The 24,395-nt window shown below is 47.7% G+C and overlaps 1 protein-coding gene across 2 annotated transcripts in view; it reads left to right on the top strand.

Annotated features, from left to right (window-relative positions):
- The first annotated feature begins 11,764 nt into the window (after nt 1-11,764).
- LEMD2 (LEM domain nuclear envelope protein 2) overlaps nt 11,765-24,395 on the top strand; it is a 74,804-nt gene continuing 62,173 nt past the window's right edge. Inside the window, exon 1 of one of the 2 annotated variants that reach the window (XM_073575601.1) lies at nt 11,765-13,182. In XM_073575601.1, coding sequence (XP_073431702.1) covers nt 11,847-13,182 — 1,336 coding nt within the window. In that variant the 5' untranslated portion in view covers nt 11,765-11,846. The remainder of the gene's footprint in view (nt 13,183-24,395) is intronic. The other variant, XM_073575602.1, reaches the window with a different exon arrangement.

Here is a 24,395-nt window from a genome sequence, read left to right as displayed (position 1 = left end):
GGCGGTCCCACAAAACTTTTCCACATTTGGGCCATACTGGCCTTGCCTTGTCCTGCGGCACTGCCTCTGCTACCTCTTTGTGTAGAGCTTCCTCCACTGCCTCTACCCACATGGCTGCTTTGAAAAGCACTACCAGCAACACTTGCGGGGGGAATGGAGAACATGATGGCCTGCACAAGTGTTTCTTGGTACTCCCGCATTTTTCGCTCCCGGTTCAACTGTGGTATGAGGCTTTGTAAGTTGTCCCGGTAGCGAGGATCTAGGAGGGTGTACACCCAATATTCAGCTGTGTGGAGAATGTTGGCGATGCGGCGGTCATTTAACAAGCACTGCAGCATGAAATCAACCATGTGCTGCAGACTGCCAACTGGACCGGAAATGCTGTCCCCAGCTTGAGGCAGCATCTCTGCCTGCTCAGCATCACCCCACCCTCGCTGTACACACTGACTACTAGAGCCTTGTGTACCTCCCTCCTCTGGAGAGATGTGTTCCTCCTCCGCCATTGACTCCTCATCATCCTCCTCACTAAGTGTCCCCTGCCTGGGCCTTTGTGTGGAAGCAAGTTGCGCAGACTTGCCAGAAGCAGATGGCATTTCTGACTCCTCATCCTCGACCTCTTCAAAAACCTCCTCACTTAGTGCTTGTAAGGTTTTTTGAAGCAGACAGATGAGGGGGACAGTCATGCTGATTAGTGCATCATCTGCACTGGCCATCCGCGTGGAGTCATCGAAGGCACGCAAAACTTGGCAGATGTCCCTCATAGTGGCCCACTCAGTGGTGGTGAAGTGTGTCCGGCGCACAGTGCGACTTGTTTGCGCCTGATGCAGCTGGTACTCCATTACTGCTGCCTGCTGCTCACACAACCGCTCCAACATACTGTATGTAACGTTGAATTCCACCTGGTGGAGAGGTCACATATGATGCGATGTTCTGGCAGGCGGAATCGGCGTTGCAGAGATGCAATGTGCGATCTTGCCATGCTGGAACGCCGCAAGTGAGCACACTCTAGGCGAACCTTGTGCAGCAGTGCATCAAGATCTGGATAGTCCCTCAGAAAGCTCTGCACGACCAAATTGAGCACGTGTGCCAGACATGGTATGTGAGTGAGTTTGCCTAGACCCAGAGCTGCCACTAGATTTCGGCCATTGTCACTCACTACCAAACCTGGCTGGAGATTCGCTGGCACAAACCACACATCGCTCTCCTGCTTGATGGCATTCCAGAGCTCCTGTGCTGTGTGGCTCCGATTCCCCAAAGAAATTAATTTAAGGACGGCCTGTTGACATTTGGCCACACCTGTGCTCATATCTGGCCTAACAGGCTCATGCAGTGCTGATTCCGAGGAACTAGAGTAGGAGGAGGACTCCATATGTACAGGCTGCATTCCTGCAATCCTTGGAGTTGGCAGAATACGTACAGAACCACTCTCCAGATCTGTACCCGGCTCCACAAAATTGACCCAATGGGCAGTGAGGGAAAGGTATCGTCCCTGTCCATGGCTACTGGTCCACGCTTCGGTGGTCAGGTGGACCTTGCTACTGACGGCGTTTAGTAGCGCATTTTTAATTTTTCCCTCCACATGCTTTTGCAGGGCAGGGACGGCTTGCCTGCTGAAATAAAAGCGGCTGGGCACATTGTATTGTGGAACTGCCAATGACATCAAGTTCCGGAAGGTGTCAGTCTCCACCAGCCTGAATGACAGCATCTCAAGGGCCAGTAGTTTGGCAATGCCGGCATTCAGAGCCAGTGCTCGGGGATGGTTTGCCGAGTATGGCCGCTTTTTCTCCCATGCCTGTGCTACCGATTGCTTGTGAGTGGCCTGGGAGTGTGCTGATGACTGCGAACATGGTTCAGTGGGTGGAATTTCACTGGGTCTCTGGACAACAGTGGCAGTGGTTCTTCCATGGCGTTCCAGTGAGGAAGCCGAACCAGCTGTGTGTGAGCTGGAGGAAGAGGCCCCAACACGAGCTGAAGAGGTGGTAGGTGCTGCTGAAGGTTGGCCTACATCTTCAGTGTGTCTGTGTAACTCCACCTCGTGCTTGGTACGCACATGTTTCCACATATTTGTGGTATTGAGGTTGCTCACATTTTTCCCTCGTTTCACTTTCTGATGACACAGCTTGCATTTGACAAAGCAAATGTCATCTGCAACTGTGTCAAAAAAAGACCACGCACTGCAAGTTCTGGGAGCGCCCGTTTTGTGTTTTGGAAGAGGATTGCTCCTCACGGGTGCCAAAGTGGAGGCTACAGGCAACCAAGTCTGCCCCCGCCCTCTCCCTCCTCTTTTGGCCGTTCGGGGAATCTCTTCCTCAGAGCAGCTCCCACCACCTTCCTGTGGCTGACGCCATGATGGGTCAAGGACCTCATCATCTCCACTCCCCTCTTCAAGCACCGGCTGGTCCTGGGTTGTCTCGCCAGCACCGTACGCACCTGAAATTGGCAACTGAGTCTCATCATCATCAGATGAGCACTGTGGTGTGCTGACAATAGGCACTGGCCCACCCGCCTCTTCAGATTCAGAGGGACAAAGCAGTTGCGCATCACTGCATACTCCCTCTTCTTTACGCTCTAGAATGCTGCTTGGCTGGCCACCTCTTTCCAAGCCAACAGATTCTGAGAACAGAAGTAAAGATTAAGATGGCTCCTGTCCAGGGCTCTCAGACTGCCTGGGCAATTTGGCAGGTGATGAAGAGACAGATGGTTGCTCTTCAGTGCTCTGGCCTTGGGAGGATGCGGAAGTCATTGAAGTGGATGCGTTAGCTGCCATCCATCCGACAACGGCTTCAATTTGTTCGTCACGCAGCAGTGGGGTACGGCGAGGTCCTACAAAGCTGCGCATGAAGGACTGTTGCCTGGTAAAAGTGGGGGATGCCGGGTCACTAGTGGCCGCAGCAGACACCGAATCCCCACGTCCTCTCCCTGCTGAATCCCCCCGTCCTCTCCCTGCTGAAACTCCACGGCCACGTGCCTTACTCCCTGCCTTCTTCATCTTGGTAGACTAATATAGGCAGAAAAGTAAAAAAGGGGTGGCTTAGTGTTCTTATTCCTGAACACCTGCTAACCAGTATAAGAAACACTAATTTGGCTAAGAGTGTGTGTACTACACTTTAATATGATCTAATGTGGCCTACACAACTGTAAAGTGGAGTGTTTGGTGAACTTTATTTCCTTTTTTTTTGGGGGGGGGGGGGAAGAAAAGGATGTGACCAAAGTTTGAAAGCTATAGTATCACAAACTTTTTGGAGCGATTACAATGCAGGAAGCTAACCTACAATGCAATTGATGAGGCTCCAAAAAATAGGGTGATACTAGTCTGGCTGGCCCTGAAGGGCATAAGCCAGCAAAACGGCTCCTCTATCTAATCCTATATAGTGTTTGCAACCAACCAATGACAATGGATGCGGATGGAAGCACACTAATATAGGAACAAAAATCTGGATAAATTAGCTGCAAAAAAAGGACTATGTATGAGGCAGTGACGCACGCTGAGCGGACTACAGCTAGCGGTGGCTGTAGAACACACTGCAACGTGAGCTGCACTCACACACAGAGAGACCTATCAGACAGCCAAAAACAGTGCAGAGAAATGGGCTATAGCACTGAAAGGCTGCTGAAAGGCTCCGCTGTCCACTCCTTTAGTGTTTGCAACCAACATATATGGATACGTATGGAAGCACACTATAGAGGAGAAAAAAAAAGCAGCAATAAAAGAAAAATGTGTATGAGGCAGAGACACACGCTGGGCGGCCTACAAGCAGACGTGCCTACAGGACACACTACACAGCGTGAGTCTGCACTCACACAGCCCTTGTAGACAGCTATTGAAACAGCACTGCTGGGCTACAAAAATGCTACAGTGGTGGATTATGTAGCCTGGGCAGAGCAATAGATATTTTAGATGATCGCTATTTCTAACTGTCCCTCACAGTCTTCAAAAGCAGCCTGTCCCTAACTGAATTCACAGCAGAGTGACCAGAAATGACGGCTGCATCATGACATAATTTCAGCAGCCAATCACAGCCATGCCAGTAGTTAACATGCCTACATGCCTAACAGGATGTGCCCACACTTCTGAGGATCCCCATTGGCTGAATCAAATCGAGCGGGCTCCTAGCATTATGGAAACTTCCGATTCCGGTATTCGATATGAAAAAAGTATCGTAACTAAGTATCGGAATTCCGATACAGCGAATATCGGCCGATACCCGATACTTGCGGTATCGGAATGCTAAACACTACTCAGGGAATATAATATACACCTGTTTATAGGGGATTTGTGTTCATTCCTCTATTATCTACTGTAGGGATTCGCTCTGGTAGGTAATGGCAGGGCTGCAGTAACGAGGCAACACACAGGCTTAACGTCCAATGTCAGTGGTTTAATGTCACATTGCAAACAGCAGATTAACAGAAAGTAAGGAAAAACATAAATATACTCCAGCTTGGAGAACCACTGGTCCCAGACTCACCCCTTGAACGGGACGGGCTTAACTAAGCGGCTGCCAGGTCCGCGGCATCCGCCAGGTGCCATTCCCAGGGTTGTTGAGAGTCTTGCTGCTATAGTCCTGCAGCACGGGGATCCTGTAATACAAGTTCAAGCTAAGTCCAGCCAAGTTCCTGTAACTTCCAGACACACACTCACCATGTGCCAAACACCAATCTCCATTACATAGTCCATAACCCCTCCCACAGGTGAGGTAGACATCACATGGGCTGATCACGTGACCATGACATCATCGCAGGTCCTGTCTTTAGGGAAAAACCCGGCAAACATTAACCTGCTGGGAGAAATGTATCTCCCATCCAGTAAAACACCCTTTACTGTACCACATACCTCCCTCCTATGTTCAACCCTAAGGGGGTGGACACATGACATAGTGAACTCTGGACAGGGCATCTGCATTCCTCTGTAGTCTGCCTGCCCAATGTTCTACTGAAAATTTGAATTTTTGCAGGGACAGGAACCACCTAGTGACTCGGGCATTCCTCTCCTTAGCTTGACTCATCCACGTAAGAGGGGAGTGATCTGTCACCAACCGAAATGTTCTCCCCAGCAAATAGTAGCGCAATGACTCCAGTGCCCACTTGATGGCCAGGCACTCTCACTCCACAATACTGTACCTGGTTTCAGCTGGGGTAAGCTTCCGGCTTAGGAAACTAACGGGATGGTCTTCCCCGTTAATCTCCTGAGACAGCACGGCTCTGAGTCCTATCTCAGAGGCATCCGTCTGCACAACGAACTCTTTTTTGAAATTTGGAGTGATCAGGACTGGTGTACTACACAGTACCCCTTTTAACTTTGTAAAGGCCTCCTCTAACTGATCAATCCAGTGGACCATCACAGATTTCCTCCCTTTTAAGCAGTCTGTTAAAGGCGCGGACAGGGTTGCAAAGTTGGGAATGAACCGCCTGTAATATCCCAACAAACCTTAAAAGGCTTTTACCTGTTTTGTTGTGAGGGGATGGGGCCAGTTCTGGATTGCCTCCACTTTGTTTACTTGAGGCTTGAGAACTCCTCTCCCAATGACGTAACCCAAGTACCGAGCTTCTTCCAACCCTATGGAACACTTCTTTGGGTTGGCAGTTAACCCTGCTTGTCGCAGACAGTCTATCACTGCCTGTAGTTTTGCTAAGTGACTTTCCCAGTTGGTGCTGTACACAATAATATCGTCTAGATAGGCTGAGGCATAGCGGCGATGGGGACGGAGAACAATATCCATTAATCGCTGGAACGTTGCTGGTGCGCCATGCAACCCAAAGGGTAACACCTTATACTGGAACAGCCCCTCGGGTGTTAGAAAAGCCGTTTTTTCCTTCGCCGCCTCTGTAAGGGGTACCTGCCAATAACCTTTTGTGAGGTCCAGACTTGTAAAATACAGTGCCTGCCCAAATCGCTCTATCAACTCGTCAACCCGAGGCATAGGGTAGGCGTTAAACTTTGAAATGCAATTAAGTTTTCTAAAATCATTACAGAATCTTAGAGACCCAGCAGGCTTGGGTATTAGGACTATTGGGCTGACCCACTCACTTTGGGACTCTTCTATGACCCCTAGCTGTAGCATAGTTTTTACCTCTTCTGAGATGGCTTGTCGCCGGGCCTCAGGCACCCGATATGGCTTTAGTCGGACTTTGGCCTGTGGCTCCGTGATAATGTCATGTTGGATTAGGGAGGTGCGTCCGGGGAGCTACGAAAAAACATCTGTATTTCGGCTAATGAACTTCCGGACCTCCTGAACCTGTCTAGGAGACAAAGTGTCTGCAATTTTGACTGCGGGTTGGGTTTCTCCTGCCTCGCCCCGAGGTGATGGAGCCTTCTCCATCTGAAACGCAGGCAGCGGACTATCCCCACCAAGGTTTTCTCTATTTTTCCATGGCTTAAGCAAATTAACATGGTAAACCTGTTCTGGCTTTCTCCGTCCTGGCTGGTGTACCTTGTAGTCTATGGGCCCTACCTTTTCCATGATCTCGTAGGGTCCCTGCCACCTTGCAAGGAATTTGCCATCTACGGTAGGCACAAGTACCAACACCCGATCCCCAGGGCTAAAGGTTCTTACCCGAGCCCCCCGGATAAAGACCCGACTCTGTGACTGTTGTGTTGCCTCCATATGTTCCCGGACTAAGGGTAGGACTGTCTCCATTCTTTCTTGCATTTTTGCAACACGTTCTATCACACTTTTGTGGGGGGTATGTTGGTTCTACCAGGCCTCTTTGGCTATATCGAGTAAGCCCCGTGGATGTCTGCCGTACAATAGTTCAAAAGGCGAGAACCCTGTAGATGCCTGAGGCACCTCCAGCACTGCAAACATCAAATATGGCAATAAGAGATCCCAGTCCTTCCCATCTTTGGAAACTGCCTTTTTCAGCATGTTCTTCAGCGTCTTATTGAATATTTCTACCAGACCATCTGTTTGGGGATGATAGACCGATGTGCACAACTGTTTAACATTTAGCAAACGGCAGAGTTCCTTCATAATTTTTTACATAAAGGGGGTTCCCTGGTCTGTTAAAATTTCTTGAGGAATTCCCACCCACGAAAACATACCTGTCATGATCCAGGACGGGGTTTCGCTTTGGCCCGTCCTGATCAGACTGGGGGTTAATTGTTCCGCCTCTCTCTGGCAGAGGGCGGCTATTTAATGCTCACTGGACCTAGGTCCGGTGTCAGTTATACTCCTGCCCTCCGCTGAGTTAGTTGACCTTGTGCGTACGTGTGCCTTGTGCCTGATATCTTGCTTGCTTGTTTGGTTTTGATCCGGTTCTGTCCCTGTTACGAGTTCTGCCTGTCCCTCTTGTACTGCGCTACCTCTTGTGTATGACTCTCTGCTTGTGACCCGACTTCGCTCTGCTCGTCCCCTTGGTACCACGTCACCCTCTTGTGTATGACCTTTGGCTTTGTCTGACCACCCGTCTGTCCCTCCTGTGCCTCGTTTGCCCGTACTGTGTGTGACCTCCGTTTCCCTGACTGAGTTGTTGTATGGTGTCCTGTCATCTCTGAAAGCAGGACGCTAAGCCCCTCCCCCTTGCAGTCACATGACCATAGGTCCTGTGCCAGCTTGCTAACTTCAGTGTTCTCAGGTCCTGTGCATCTTTACTTTCCGGCGCTGACAGGATCCTGACACCGATAGTTTGAAGCACGCATTGTCACCTCTGCTGTCCTGCTCCACAGGTATCTTTTAGCACTGTTTCTGTACTCAGGACGTGCGCACTGGCTCAGTGAGCAAGTGTAGTGCGGTGTTCCTGACAATACCCATGAGTTCCTATGCTATAAGCTTAGCTGATGTGTGGCGCAGAGGAATGGCCTCAGGATATCGGGTAGCATAATCTAGAACTACCAAGATGTGTTGGTGTTTCCTTGCCGACTTATTGAAAGGCACGACCAGATCCATTGCCACTCTCTCGAAGTGACTCCGAAAGTGGGGCTGGGGACTGGTTACCTGGCACACTGGACGGGAATTACAGTCAACCCTGATGAAGAGAGTAGCTATCTCTCAAAACATGTCGGTATTGTGCTGCCTTTGGGCCACCGTCTTACCCCCAGTGTGACGTCACGCTAGCCCTGCCCCATCACACGCCGAGTCCCTCAGCGTTGCGCTCGGCCGGAGCACGCGAGGCAGCGGCGGTCTCCACGTCCATACGGATTAGCAGTAGCAGCCCCAGCCCCCACACTGAGCACCCAAGCCTGCCTCACTGAGCACTGACCCTGCAAGAACTGTGCCATCATTTGTTTTGCACAGGATTAATCATTCTGACCTCGCCTGTTGAAATTGGCATGCAGTAAGTTTTGGCATCCAAATGCAAGGCAATATACATCTATGACAAGGTGAATAGTCTCAGAATACTGCTATACATCCACCACCACGTGATTTTTTCACACACCAGCAAGTAAGTACTCAGTTATATTATTTTTTCAGTTCCCAGTATAGCGCGGTGTATTTCTTTTCTTAATTACAGTACCGTTTAACTTCTTCATGGATCCTAGCCAGTAGAACTGCTGCAGAATTTGGTCTAGAGTTTTCTTTTGGCCCAAATGCCCCCCAAGTACATGCGCATGCGCTAAGTCCATTACCAGCCTACGATATGCCTGAGGTACCAGTAACTGTTCTACCATTTTCACACGTATTTACTCCACTCGGTACAACAAATCTTGGTTCAGTTCAAAGCGTGGCAACACTGTAGCTGCCCCAGGTTGTTGGGGTTCCCCATTGACAAACAGGACATTTTCTCTGGCCCGGGCCAAAGTAGGGTCTCGGAGTTGCGCCGTACCAAAATTGTCACCTGCTACATTCAAGTCTGACAACTCGGGTCCCGGTGCCAAGTCTTCCACCTCTCCAGCCAATACTTCTATGGGAGAATTCTTCCCCTCCTCCACCGAAGGGAAGGTTACCCCTAAGCCAGCACTTCTTCCTCCGGGCCACCAGGTTCATGCCCTACTTCTGGAGAATGTAACCTGGTTGCCTCTGGTGCTGGCAGTTGCTCCGTGGGTGGGACAACAGATGGCCACAGCACAGAAAATAAAGCAAAGTCTCTTCCAATTATTACTTCATAATGCAGATTAGTCACAACCACCATCTCGTGGCACTGCCTTCCCACTGGCGTTTTTATCACCACTAGTGCGGTGGGATAGTCTTTTAAGTCCCCATGTGTACACCCCTATTTTCCGACCCGTATACTCGCTGGTTTGTATCCAGCTGACTCGTACCAGGGTTACAAGACTCCCTGAGTCCAATAGGGCCACAGCCGGAGTGTCTTCCACATCAACCCAACACAAATGTTCCATATTGGGACCTTTCGGGGTGGCCATTGCACACATTGGTTCGGCATTGTGAGACTGGCGGTACCCAAAGTTTGTGTCCATGGGCTCAGCCAGGTGGGGGCAATCAGCTCTCATATGACCTGGTTCCTGGCACCACCAGCATATTATGGGGCTACTTACTTCCCCAGATAAGTCCTGAGCGGCCTTCCTGGGCTCTGCTCGCCGAACCAGGGGTGGAGACTTAGGGAACCTTCCTGTTACTTTCCGGGGAGTCCCTCCCTGTAACTCTTTGGTAGCCCCATACCTTTCTATGAGGTCTATCATCTGCATGGCATTAATAGGGGATGCCTGTCCGACCCATGTCTGGAGGGAGGAGGGCAAAGCTCTCCAAAACTTATCAGTCACTATGCGGTCCAGGCTGCAACCACTTTCGTAACATGTGCATCAGGTTGTAATACTGGGACCGAGCCGGCTTGGAGGATGTAAAGTCCCACTGGTGTACCCTCTGGGCCAGAACTAACACATTAACCCCAAGACGTGCCAGTATCTCACCCTTGACCACGATGTAGTCCGCCCTTTGCTCCAGGGGTAGGTCCTGATACGCTTTCAAAGGTCCTGGGGCCAGAAAAGGAGCGATGATTTCTGCCCACTGGTCCCGGGGTAGCTTCTCTCTCTCAGCGACTCATTCAAACATCTCCAGGTACGCCTCCACATCGTCCGACTTCTCCATTTTGGGAACCGCTGTACGAACCACTTTCCGGACATCATGGATTCCCCAGTTAGTTCCTTTTGCCTGCGCTGTTGTGATATGCTGTATCAACAGTTGATTGGTCTCCTGCTGCATAGCATGCTGTCGCATGGCCTCCTGCTGCTGAGGCATGGCCTCCTGCTGCTGCTGCCGCATGGCCTCCTGCTGCCGCATGGCCTTCTGCTGCTGCCGCCGCATGGCCACTATGAGCGTTTTTACCGTGGCCTTCATTTCTGGAAAGTTCCCCTCCTGGGTCTGTGCCACTCGTTTCACCCAGGACATAGGCTGGGGTACAAATCAAAACTAAGAAAAACAGCCTGGCCTAACTGCGTTTGTCCGCATTCTCCACCAATTATAGGGATTCGCTCTGGTAGGTAATGGCAGGGCTGCAGTAACGAGGCAACACACAGGCTTAAAGTTCAATTTCAGTGGTTTAATGTCACGTTGCAAACAGCAGATTAGCAGAAAGGAAAAATATAAATATGCTCCAGCTTGGAGAACCACTGGTCCGAGACTCACCCCTTGCATGGGACGAACTTAACTAAGTAGCTGCCAGGTCCACGGCATCCGCCAGGTGCCATTCCAAGGGTTATTGAGAGTCTTGCTGCTATAGTCCTGCAGCACGGGGATCCTGTATACAAGTTCAGGCTAAGTCCAGCCAAGTTCCTGTAACTTCCAGACACACTCACCATGTGCCAAACACCAACCTCCATTACATAGCCCCTAGCCCTCCAACAAGTGAGGTAGACATCACATGGGCTGATCACGTGACCATGACATCATCACAGGTCCTGTCTTTATGGAAAAACCCGGCCAAACATTAATCTGCTGGGAGAAATGTATCTCCCATCCAGTAAAACACCCTTTACTGTACCACACTACACATATTTCATGTTCATTCCCCACCTATAAAGCTCAGGGAATATAATATACACCTGTATATATGTGATATTTGTTCATTCCTCTGTTATCTACATATATGTCATGTTCATTCCCCACCTATAAAGCTCAGGGCATATAATATACACCTGTTTATATGGGATCTGTGATGATTTCCTATAAATTACTATATTCATTCTTTTTCTTCATTCTTTTTAGTCAGTCCCGTCCTGACTGACGGCCGGCTCTAGTGCTGGGGTGGCTGTCAGTCAGTGCCGGGGGTGCGGGTTCAGCCGCTTCCCACTATGTAAGGAACTGTGGCGTTTACATGAGGCCTGCTGTCACAATGTAAAACCAAAATACCACAACATACGCTATTGTGATCCATTGTACAGATCACACACGCCCATTGCACTCAATAGCTAAGAAAAACAGATCCCTATTGATTTGTAAAGGATCCAGGTAGAAAACCGGATTTGGCTTTGTAGCAGTTCTTCATTGTTGCCGTGAAATGGATGCTAAACACACATAAAAAAGACATTTTTAATGCGACAAAAATGGACAATTTGTCACTTTGGGCACAACCGCTATGTCATAAGGTGTATGAACTTCATAGTATCTGACCATACAATCCATAGACGGGGAGACTCTGGGAGAAAGTCGCCATTAGTATTCCCTCTGAAGCCACGTCTCCAGGAGATAATAGGCATGGTGGCATTATGTACGGGGCAACACAGCTGCTTCTCCTTTATGTAATCTGTCTGTGCTTCTGTACATCACAGCAATGTGTATCATTAGCTGTATACACATGGTTGATGCTCATAGGGCTTACATGGTAGTGCTCTGCCTGCACTGACTCCACGGCCGATGCCCTCAACAAACATGGCGCCCGCAGCCTCTCGGCGCACATAATAGACTCATAGCGCAGCGGAAGTGACGTCATGCTGCGTATTGGCATTTGGCAAGATGTCCGACGAAAAGCTGAGAAGAGATCTGATAGCCTTGGGCTTTACACCGGGGCCCATCACAGACGGCACCCGCAAAGTGCTGGAGAAGAAGCTGGTAAAGTTACGCACGGAAGCGAAGAAAGAGCAAAACAGGAGGCGAAGCCGGCGCCAGGAGACACCGAGCGACAGTGACGAGGGGGACGGTGACATCCCTGAGAGCAGGTCCGTAGGGTCTAACAGGCACGCTAGTGACATCCAGGAGAACAGGTCCGTAGGGTCTAACAGGCACGCTAGTGACATCCAGGAGAACAGGTCCTTAGGGTCTAACAGGCACGCTAGTGACATCCAGGAGAACAGGTCCTTAGGGTCTAACAGGTACACTAGTGACATCCAGGAGAACAGGTCCTTCGGGTCTAACAGGTACACTAGTGACATCCAGGAGAACAGGTCCTTAGGGTCTAACAGGCATGCTAGTGACATCCAGGAGAACAGGTCCTTAGGGTCTAACAGGTACACTAGTGACATCCAGGAGAACAGGTCCTTCGGGTCTAACAGGTACACTAGTGACATCCAGGAGAACAGGTCCTTAGGGTCTAACAGGTACACTAGTGACATCCAGGAGAACAGGTCCTTAGGGTCTAACAGGTACACTAGTGACATCCAGGAGAACAGGTCCTTAGGGTCTAACAGGTACACTAGTGACATCCAGGAGAACAGGTCCTTAGGGTCTAACAGGTACACTAGTGACATCCCTGAGAGCAGTTCCTTTGGCTCTTCTGAAGGCAGGTCCTTAGGATCTCTCAGGTATACAAGTGACATCCCTGAGAGAAGGTCCTTAGGATCTCTCAGGTATACAAGTGACATCCCTGAGAGAAGGTCCTTAGGATCTCACAGTTATACAAGTGACATCCCTGAGAGAAGGTCTTTAGGATCTCACAGGTACCCAAGTGACATCCCCGAGAGCAGGTCCTTAGGATCTCACAGGTACACAAGTGACATCCCTGAGACTAGGTCCATAGGATCTCACAGTTACACAAGTGACATCCTTGACAGCAGATCCCCTGGCTTTAATAGCTATCTAGTTGATGAGTTGAGGCACAGACACTTAGGTGACAGCAGCCGAGACACAAGTGCACATATCTCCAATAGTAGGACTGCTTTTGACCCCCAATCTCACAAGTCTCCTTTTAACCTACGGCAAGAAAATGCTTTACATCTGAAACCACTTTGGTCCAAAAATTTGGAGTATTACCTGTCAAGACTGTTGCGGGTGCTGTGTGTGATCCTGGTTCTGGTCTTCACTGGTATCCTAATCGTGAAGAGTGGCGTCTTGTCTACATCACAGGACAATGGCGGTAAGTTCAGTGCTGGAAAGAAAATCTGTTTTGAATCCAGCAATGTTCATGTTTCCTTGTATGCAACTTTCATCTACAGAATATTTCATTTATAGCCATGTAAGGGATGTAGTGCCTATTATAATTGCACCATTTAATTATGGTGCTTGGGGCATCTTTGGTGTGGCCAAGAGACTCTGTGCATCATTCTGCCCACTGCTTTAGCAGGCCCATGCCTCCCTCACTGGTGTTTGATGGTACTGGCTTGCCTGAGCGTTCTCTGCCGACATTGCTTTCTTTGGGTAAGCCACTGCTGTCAGTCAGCATTGATGTAGGCAAGGGAATGACAAATCAGGGGGCAGAGGGGTGCGCAAGCAGCCTAATTAGCATATCTGAGTAAACTTCACTTTCTGTAGAATGGAGACAGCAAGTGAAACATTAAAGGTTTTATTTTGGGGGCTATGGGTATGTGCACACGATCATTAATGGCTCAGGATTTGACGCAGGTGAAATCTGCACCAAATCTGCATCTGTTTTTGATGCATTTTTCTGCATGCGTATTTTTTGTCACTTGAAATAAAGCTAATTGAAAGTTGGCTTCTGGGAAGGAAAAAAAAAGTGATTTCCTGTTTTCAGATATATTGGGGGTATGTTCCCACGGTCTGTAAGTGACGTGTGGTCCCCCTATATTTGTCAACAAGCCAGACTACTGGGACTGGTATTTCAGGCTGGTAAGGATCCAGTATCCATGAATCTTACCAGCCTGATAATACCAGGCCGCAGCAATCTGCTTACCTTGGATGGTTAGCAAAAATAGTGGGATCCCCTCCAAAAAAAAATAGCATGGGATCCCCCTGTTTTTGTTAACCAGCCAAGGGAAAGGCAGACAGCTGCGCCTTGTATTCTCAGGCTGGCAAGGCCCGTGGATTTTGGCCCTCTCCAGTCTAAAAATTGCAGCCCGCAGCCGCCCCACAATTGGCACATCCAAAGATGCGTATTGTGGTACTTTACCCGGCTCTTAACACTTGCCCTGTAGCGGTGGCAAGTGGGCTTCATATTTGTAGGGTTAATGTCACCTTTGTATTGTCCGGTGACATCAAGCCCACGGCTTAGTAATGGAGAGGCATCAATATTCAATGACACCTATCCATTACTAATCCTATAGTTACATGGTAAATAAAGACACAGCCAGAATAAAGTCCTTTGAAATAATGACAGACTCCTTTAATAGATCTTAATTAAACCATACTTGCTTCATCGCCTATTCCACCGATGCCCTTGTTCTCCTGTAAGAGAAATAAAATAAAGCAACGGTATACCATACCTGTCCGCCGAGAAGATATACATACTGTCCCATGACGAGTCCAGCTCTGCTACATCTGGATGCCTTTGGCTGAATGGTGGCATTATGCCACCACTCAGCCTGACATCCAGACACAACTGAACCTGAAGATGATGACTGCTGATGACCGGAGATAACTCTGTCACCTGCACTCCAGTTCTCGCGATCAGCTGACCGCGAGAACTTGCGTAGTGACCGGAGATGTCCCTGGTGGTCACGTGCGCTGCAGTTCTTGCGGTCAGCTCAGTCATCGCGAGAACTGCAGTGTACGCAAACTTCCGGCTGAAACAAGGTACGACCTCATTTAAATTAGTACACATGCGTAATAAGCAGCGTTCCCGCACTAAGAAGATAACATGGTTTTACCGCATCTAATGATATTGAATAAGTAATTTATGAAGCAGAGAGACGCATAAATTGCGCTACATAGACATGCTGTTGTCTGGAAAGACGCGCCGCATGTGCGTCTCCGCATGGAAGCCGGAGGCGTCTCAGGATGCATAGTGGAGATGGGAGTTTATGAAATGCCATCCACTGTGCTGTAACATCTGGCCGCTGCGGATGTATTCAATGTCCAACCTGCAGCCTTTACTGACCGTGGGAACATATCCTATGAGCTCAGTTTATACTGTCAGTTTGGACTCCCTTTAACCCTTAACCTACATTGGATGTACTATTCCGTCCATGTGACCTGGGACCAAGGACGGAATAGTACATCTAACACGATCAGCGATCGCCACTAATCGCGGCCAGGTGTCAGCTGATTATGACAGCTGGCAACCGGCACTGTGTCAGGGGCGGTCACGGACCGCCCCACGGCACATTAACCCCTGTCACACTGCGATCAAACATCATCGCAGTGTACCGGGGGCACAGGGAAGATTCGCACAGGGAGGGGGCTCCCTTCGTGCTTCCCTAAGACCCCCGGAGTGACGCGATGTGCTGCGTCGCTCCGAGGGTCTCCTCCCTGCAGGCCCCCGGATCCAATATGGTCGCGGGGGCCTTCGGGGTCGTGCAGGGAGGAAGCCTGTGCAGCGCCTGTCAGATCGCTGATCTGACAGAGCGCTGTGCAAACTGTCAAATCGCTGATCTGACAGAGTGCTGTGCAAACGGTCAGATCAGCGATCTGATACTAGATAGTGATGTCCCCACCCACCCACCCGGGACAATGTAATAAAGTAAAAAAAAACCTGTAAAAATTTTAAAAAAAAATCCTAAATAAAGGAAAAAAAAAATCCCTAATTCTTTTTTTCTAAATAAAAAACAATAAAAGTACACATATTTAGTATCGCTGCGTCCTTAACGACCCGCCCTATAAAACTGTCACACTAGTTAACCCCCTTAAAAAAAAAAGCAAAAAAAAATGCTTTATCATCATACCGCTAAACAAAAAGTGCAATAACACGCGATCAAAAAGACAGATATGAATAAACAAGGTACCGCTGAAAACGTCATCTTGTCCCGCAAAAAATGAGCCGCCACACATCGTCATCAGCGAAAAAATAAAGTTATAGCTCGCAGAATAAAGCGATGCAAAAATAATTATATTTTATATAAAATTGTTTTTATTGTATAAAAGCGCCAAAACATAAAAAAAGATATATATGAGGTATCACAGTTATCGTACTAACCCGAAAAATAAAACCTCTTTATCAATTTTGCTGTATGCAGAACGGTGTAAACGCCCCCCCCCCCCCCAATAGAAATTCAAGAGTTGCTGGTTTTTGTTCATTCTGCGTCCCAAAAATCGGAATTAAAAGCGATCAAAAAAATGTCACGTGCCCGAAGACCGTACCAATAAAAACATCAACTCGTCCCGCAAAAAGTAAGATCTCACATGACTCTGTGGGTCAAAATATGGAAAAATTATAGCTCTCAAAGTGTGGTGATACATAAACTATTTTTACAATAAAAAGCGTCTTTTAGCGTATGACAGCTGCCAAACATAAAAACCCGCCATAAATAGTTTATCACCCCCCTTTATCAGCCCCTTAGTTAGGGAAAAATAATAAAATTTAAAAAAATGTGTTTCCATTTTCCCACTTGAGTTAGGGCTAGGGCTGAGATTAGGGTTAGGGGTGTGTTGGTGTTAGGGTTGGAGTTAGAATTGGGAGGTTTCCACTGTTTAGGCACATCAGGGGCTCTCCAAATGCAACATGGCGTCTGATCTCAATTCCAGCCAATTCTGCGTTGAATAAGTCAAACGGTGCTCCTTCCCTTCCAAGCTCTGCCATGCGCCCAAACAGTGATTTACCCCCACATATAGGGTATTAGCGTAATCAGGACAAATTGCAAAACAACTTTTGGGGTCCAATTTCTCCTGTTGCCCTTGGGAAAATAAAAAATTAGGGGCAAAAATATCATTTTTGTGGAAAAAATATAATTTTTTTTATTTGTTTGGCTCTACGTTATAAAGTTCTGTGAAGCACTTGGGGGTCAAGGTGCTCACCACACATCTAGATAAGTTCCTTGGGGGGGTCTAGTTTCCAAAATGGAGTCACTTGTGGGGGGTTCCTACAGTTTAGGCACATCAGGGACTCTCCAAATGCGACATGACACCCGCAGACCATTCCATCAAAGTCTGCGTTCCAAACGTTACTACTTCCCTTCTGAGCCCCGACGTGGGCCCATACAGTAGTTTTCTCCCACATATGAGGTATCGGCGTACTCAGGACAAATTGGACAACAACTTTTGGGGTCCAATTTCTCCTGTTACCCTTGGGGAAAATAAAAAAAATTGTGGACTAAAAGGTCATGTCTGTGGAAAAAAAATATGATTTTTTTTGTTTTTACGCCTGGGCGTTATAAAGTTCTGTGAAGCACTTGGGGGTTTAAAGTGCTCCCCACACATCTAGATAAGTTCCTTGGGGGGGTCTAGTCTCGACAATGGTGTAATTTGTGGGGGGTTTCCACTGCTTATGCACATCAGGGGCTCTCCAAATGCAACATGGCGTCAGCATTCAGAGAGCTGCTAGAGCTGCAGCAGCAAAACAGTGATTGTATCAAAAAAGACAACATAAAGACCAGAATCATGTCTCGGCACTTACAACATTCTGCTCTTAAATTACATAGCAACAACCTGCTGATAGATTCCCTTTTAAGGGTTAGCTAAATGGAGGTGTTGAACATAGTTTACATAGTATCCAAGTCTCTCCTCTGGCCAGGCACCACTGACCTGGATGCTAGACCAGAGTCCTATGAATCGATCCACTCATCTCTACTCGATACTTTTCTGTCCATTATTCTGCTGCCATGTATGTATGAAATAGATGGGAGAAGCAGCTTTGGCTCCATCTGTTTTAGTCCTCCTTCAAACATCCATTTTCTTTATAGATGCCACACGTAGCCATTATAACTTATGGGGCTGCTCAAATATCTTGTGTTTTTATATCGATGTCAGCTGTAGGCTCCTGATTGGCTGGTATTGGTACTGCGTTGCAGAGAGACAGTCTCTGCGTCACTATATTCTACTGAAACGAAGCACTGGCATTGGTGGCCCCTGGACCGGGCCACGATCGTCACAGGGAGCTCCGATGCCAGTGGGCCACTTGTTTCAGTCCTCTGGTATAGACCATTAGGGAAAGGCATGTGTTCATTTGCCAAATAACCATGTCTCTAAATCTTGTGGCATTTGAACAATTGTCGCCATTTTGGATGCATGCATTAAGATACTTTTAGTTAACTTTGACCAAGGTTTCAGAGTTATGGCTTGTTCACTATCCTCATTAGGAAAGGCAAAGTGATGCAAATTCCCCAGCTTGTTAAAACCCAGCCTCCTCTAATCTTGTTCAAAAAACAGCAGGCATGGGTTCTTCTAAGCAGCTGCCAAGGACTCTGGTGGATGTCACAAATGCTGGAGGCCACAAAGCAGGAGAAGGCTATAAGAAAATATCAGTGTTTTAAAGTTTCCCTTTCCTCAGTTTGAAATGTAATTAAGAAATGTCAGTTACCACTGGAATAGTGAAGGTCAAGATAAGGTCTGGAAGACCAAGCTTAATTTCAGTGGTAGTTGCTTGTAGGATTGCTAGAGAGACAAATCTGAACCAGGACTGTGGGATCTTGAGTTGGTGTTCATTTTGATGGAGTTGGTATAAAATGGACTGACTCAGACTCCTAAAATACATAATAAAATGGGTACAGTAGTTCAATACAGTATGTGCTTGTGAAGAGTATTGGAGATATATTTTTATGTCAATGATTTGCATCCTATCTTGTGTGCCGCTGTATGAGAAGATCTAGCTCAGCGGTGGGGGGGGGAGGGTGTCAGGCCTCAAAAAAGACTGAGTGACAGATCTCTCTTCTTGAGCGAGCCAGCTCGGGGCAGGACAAAGGGTTGCTTGCAATATAGTCATGATGAAGCTGCCAAAGAACTTTCGAGAAATATAACTCAATAAGCTTTATGAAGATACGATACGTCCTTGCCGTACATTGTGCATATATCCGAGATCTCCAGAACATGGCGAAAGAGTAACAGGGACTTGATCTGTTCTATCCACTCAGGGAGGGGAGATATGTACAATGACTAATAGTAACCAGATATGTTTAGTCTCATTACGTAGCAGGGGCCCGGCCAGATCAGATGTCGCCAAAACCACCTTTCTTTGACCATCCATCAAAGAGTAATGACTTATTGTAGGTTTTGGAGTTTTTAGCTGCTACAGGCAAGAGAAGTGGATTTAGGTTCAGTCCAGAGGGCAGGAGGGAGTGACCCAAAGGGGATAAAGGCTTGTGTAAAGGTACTGTCACACTAAGCGATATCGCTAGCAATATCGCTATAACTTGTGACGTTATAGCGATATTGCTAGCGATATCGCTGTGTCTGATACTTACCTACGACCGGCTCCCCAGCTGGTTATCGCTGATCGCGCGAGAACGTTCAGGACCGCGTCTCGTCGGCAGCTTCCTGCAGCACTTCCTGTGGAGAGACGAGCGTGGAGCCGGGCGGGAGGACACAGGATCGCCTAGTGTGACAGGTAAGTAGCGACCCCCGTCCCCAGCGATGTCGCTGGTGAGATCTGCCTGTGTGGCAGCTCACTAGCGACCACTTAGCGATGTACCAGCGATCCTGACCGCGTCATATCGCTGGTCGGGATCGCTGGTACATCGCTAAGTGTGACAGTACCTTAAGGCCATGTGGTCTCTCTATTATGCATGTGGTCCACTTCGAAAGGGAGGTTACATTGAATAATGTTCTCTGAAAGACCTAGGAGCCAGTTGGCAGCCCATGCCCACTACGGCCCATGATCCATCTGCTGATAACTTTTGTCCTACCACTGTTTCAGAGTTGTGAATAAGTGTGGTGGCAAGTCAGTGACTGAATGGGCCACATTCTCTCACTCCTCGTGCCTCTCTGGGCCAGTGTGGAGAGGCGATGTCTGTGTAAGACTGCACCAAGCTGACTTAACATGTCCTCAGGGGGTGCGGAAGGTCACGTTGGTGAGAGTGGGGAGACCGCATCCCTCTGACGTAATAGTGACGTCAGGGGGGTGGTTGGAAATTTGGGAAAGTTATGAAATGTTTTATAAATGTCTGTTCTATTTCTGATCTAAGGAGCTAGGCTTTTAGCTGAGATGAATCAGTTCTACGCTTTGGGCCTTCCTTCACATGTCCGTTATATATGTCCATATGTAGTTTGCTTTTTAAGGACCGCAAATAAGGACATGTGCACACCCATTTTATTCAATGTTGGTGCTCACATGTCAGGTTTTTCCCGCAGTCTGTTCGTTCGTGTGAAAAACCCCCCAGACACATCAGGTTTTTTGTCACAGCATGTACAAAATGCTTGCTGCACACTGATGACATCCGTGTGTCATTAGCATGACACGTAACGGCGCCTGGGAAAAATCGGAACAGTTTGCGCTTCTCACTGGCGCCGGCCAGCTGTTGAAGGCAGCTCTCATCATTGTCTTCTGGTCGCACTGATGTCAGTGCGACCATGAGACATTAATGGGAGTTGTATTCAGCAACAGCTGTGAACTTTCTGTGTAAAATAATGAAATAAAAAATACTTTGGGCTACCACCTGGAATGGCAAGTGGAAAGAACAAGGCTAAGATCCAGATTTGGCGCGTCTTATGGATGCGCCATTTCTGGGACAATTGATGGCTGATGTTGGTAGCCTGGCTGGAGAATATACAGCAATAGGTGGAATTAAAACATAGCTTTTAATCTAATAATTAAAAAACTAATAAATGTGTGTCACCCAAATGTGAATAAGATTTAAAAAAATGCAAATTTAATGGGAGGTCCCTGAAAGGAATAGGAGACCACCTAAAAGCATTCAAAAGGATGTAAATTGCCACCTAATAATCTGTAATATAGGTAACAAAATATCTGAAGGATACAGCAGTTAATAACAATTCAACACATAAATGCCATAGCCTGATTGCACATATACATTCATGATAAAAGAGCCAAAAAAGTTTTTTATGGCCACATATATTAGCAAAAAGGTGAGACATAAATGAAGAAAAGGAACAATCTCACCAAAAAAGATGAAGGGCCGGGCGTTTCCAAAGATCCTCTATAGTCAATGGGAAGACAATACCCTGTCAAATCCCTATGGGGCTAACCGTCATCTAATCCCCAAACTCCCGCCCTGACAAGGGCAGTCCACAGCTCACCCTATATTGCACTTTCCCTAAAGGGGGGTGCCAACGCGTTTCATCCAAGTAAACTCTTCAGGGGACTAACTTGTTGTAAAGTGCTATAACTAGAGAGACCTAAATCTTTCATTTGTCTCACCTTTTTGCTAATATATGTGGCCATAAAAAACTTTTTTGGCTCTTTTATGATGAATATATATGTCCAATCAGGCTATGGCATTTATGTGTTGAATTGTTAACTGCTGTATCCTTCAGATATTTTGTTACCTATTACAGATTATTAGGTGGCAATTTACATCCTTTTGAATGCATTTAGGTGGTCTCCTATTCCTTTCAGGGATCTCCCATTAAATTTGCATTTTTTTAAATCTTATTCACATTTAGGTGACACACATTTATTAGTTTTTTTAATTATTAGATTAAAAGCTATGTTTTAATTCCACCTATTGCTGTATATTCCTCATTTTTGGGTGAGATCTGATTTGTGTCAATTTCTGACAGAAATTGTCTTATGCTTTGTAGCCTGGCTGGAGGCAATATCTCTGAACTTTTCCCAGTCTATTAATATCAACCCACAGCTGTCTATTTAGCCTTTGCTGGTTTGTATATATAGGGGGACCCTGCATCATTTTTTTTCTGGGTCCTCCATAAATTCACCAGGAAAGGCTAAGCAAACAGCTGTGAGTTGTTCTTAATAGCCTGGGAACCTTTGAGGTATTTTCCCTTGTCCCAGGTTGTTAACATCATCCCCCAGCCATGGGCTTTCCCTCGGCTGGTTATGAAAATTGCGTGGGAGCCCATTTTGGTTTTTTTTTAATTTATTTTACACAGCTGCTGGTGAATACATCTCCCATCATTGTCTCCTGGCCACACTGAGATCAGCGGCCGAACTGTGCCACTTGTTCCCTGGCGCATGGTGTCACATGGATGGCGCACACATATAATACACTGACATATGGACACACGGTCTGCACATGGATGTCATATAAACACCCATGGACCACAGATCTTACCAGTACTGTTTTCTCTAGTCACCTTCCACAACAGCATAGGAGGTTGTCTCCACGCCCTAATAGGGGACAGGAAGCACAAAGAGGTTAAAAGCCCCTCCTACCTCCTATTCACCAGAGTCTTTCCTGTCCCCATGGGGCATGGAGAGGTTATTGGGTATGCTGCATGGCTGGCGCTGTAGTATACCTTTATTATGTAGCCGAGCAGTGGTGGTCGTGGGCTCTGCCTTCCTCCTCCTTTGTGCTCCCATCTCCCCGCTTGTGGTGGATTCTGGGATCTTCCTGGCCCACCTGCGCCTCCTCAAGCTCTCCGGCTTTCATCCTCCTGCGCATGCTGTTCGGCGACCCAGAAGTGACATAATCAAAGGGCTTGTGTCACTTCCGGGGCCCCTCTTTCCACGGTGGAATGCATATAATTCTGGAACCAGCCATCTGCGGCCTCCGGATCTCCGAATGGCGTGCAGAGCACGCTGCAGCTTGCGGACGCCTGCTCAGGACCCGGGGGGAATCGTTAGCGCTGAGGGCATGGTTAATTTCTATATAGACCTGCCAGAAGACACCTCAAGGTAAGGCTTATCCCTGCAAGTATGGACGGTGTGTCTGCTTCCTGCCCTGGATCTGCAGAGCCCAGCGCTGCCCTAGCCCCAGTAAGTCTGTGGAGGGGGGGGTACCAGTACGGGTGTTATGTCAATGATAGTGGGTTCCTTTTTTTAGTTATACTTCTCTTCCTAAAGAAACAAGTCTGCCCTCAAAAACCCGGCTAAAAATGTCCTTCAATGCACCCTCTGTATTAAGAAGCTTCCATCCCGGTGGGAAAGAAGTTATGTCAGGAGTGTATGGATGAGGAGGTTAGGGCTGAACATCCCTCACTCCTGGATGAAATCCATGCCCTGGTAAAGCAGGAGGTGCAATCCTCCTTGGCTGCTTTTACACCTCCCCCTCCTCCTTCTTTTCCGGGACCATCTCCCCCTAAGAAGAGGAAACTGCGTAATGAGGATTCTGACTCAGATTCCAAGGACTCTTACATCTCGGCCTCAGAGAAATGGGAATAATCATCATCCCATAGGATATCTGAAGCTAGAAAATATTTTTTCTCCTCAGAATATATAGAGGAATTAATTGGTGCAGTCCGTAACACCATGGGCTTTGTGGAGGAACTGGTCCCCCAAACAGTCCAGCATGAAATGTTTGGAGGGTTGAAGGCAGACAGGGTTCCCGGTCCATGAGAACATCATGAACATGATCTCTCAAGAATGGGAGTTTCCAGAAAGCGGCCGAGCACCCCCTCGGAGCTTAAGCATAGGTTCCCTCTAGAGAATGAATCGGTTAGCTGAGACATCCCTAAAGTAGACGTACAGGTGGCGAGAGTAGCTAAGAAGACTGCACTCCCCTTTGAGGACTCTTCTCAACTTAAGGACCCTATGGATAGGAAGGTAGAGGGCATCGTGAAAAAATCCTGGGATACCTCACTTCCTCGCTTAGGACAAATATAGCTTTCACCTGTGTTGCTAGATCCTTCTTTCGGTGGATTAATCAGTTGGAGAGTCAAATATCTCGGGGGACCTCAAGAGGGCAGTTGTTAGACTCCCTTCAGCTGCTTAAAAATGCAACTGGATTTTTGGTGGACTCCTCGGCAGAGTTGGTTTGCATTGTTGTTAGGTCCATGGTCCAGTCCAACTGCCAGGAGGGCGCTGTCTTAAAATGTGGAGTTGGGGATGTTACATCAAAGATTAAACATTGCTCCATCCCTTTTAAAGGTGAATATGTCTTAGGACCAGCCGTCGTTGACATACTGAAAAAGGCTACAGACAAAAATAAGACTCTTCCTGAACAAAAACCTGCCAAGAAGCGTTTTTTCCAGGACGTCCCTCCTGACAGCACCACCAGGAGGTTGTCCTATGTATCCTTGATAGAGACAGGCACACAGAAGAGGTTAAATAGCTCCTCCCTACCACCACCCTTCATTGTTTTTCCTGTCCCTATCAGGGACAGATGCAGGAGAGACTCAACTACAGTGTCCTTTCTGCTACATCAGGGAGGTCCGAGACGCCATCACCTGCAAGATTTAGCAGAGACAATATTCTCCTGGGCAGAACTCAATGTAAAGTCCATAACAGCAATACATCTGAAAGGCGAAAAGAACCAGGTAGCAGATTTTCTCAGCAGAAAGAAAATACAATCCTCGGAGTGGGCCTTAAACCAAAAGGTCTTTGCGCAACTGACCAGGCTCTGGGGTTCTCCAGAAATAGACTTGTTCCCCTCCAAAAAGAAATACAAA

This window comes from Dendrobates tinctorius, unplaced genomic scaffold (genome assembly GCF_039654945.1).
Source record: "Dendrobates tinctorius isolate UK_male_01 unplaced genomic scaffold, ASM3965494v1 ptg000045l, whole genome shotgun sequence".
NCBI lineage: Eukaryota > Metazoa > Chordata > Amphibia > Anura > Dendrobatidae > Dendrobates > Dendrobates tinctorius.
Note: the sequence above shows the minus strand (reverse complement) of the source record. Positions and strands in the feature narration are given on the sequence as shown.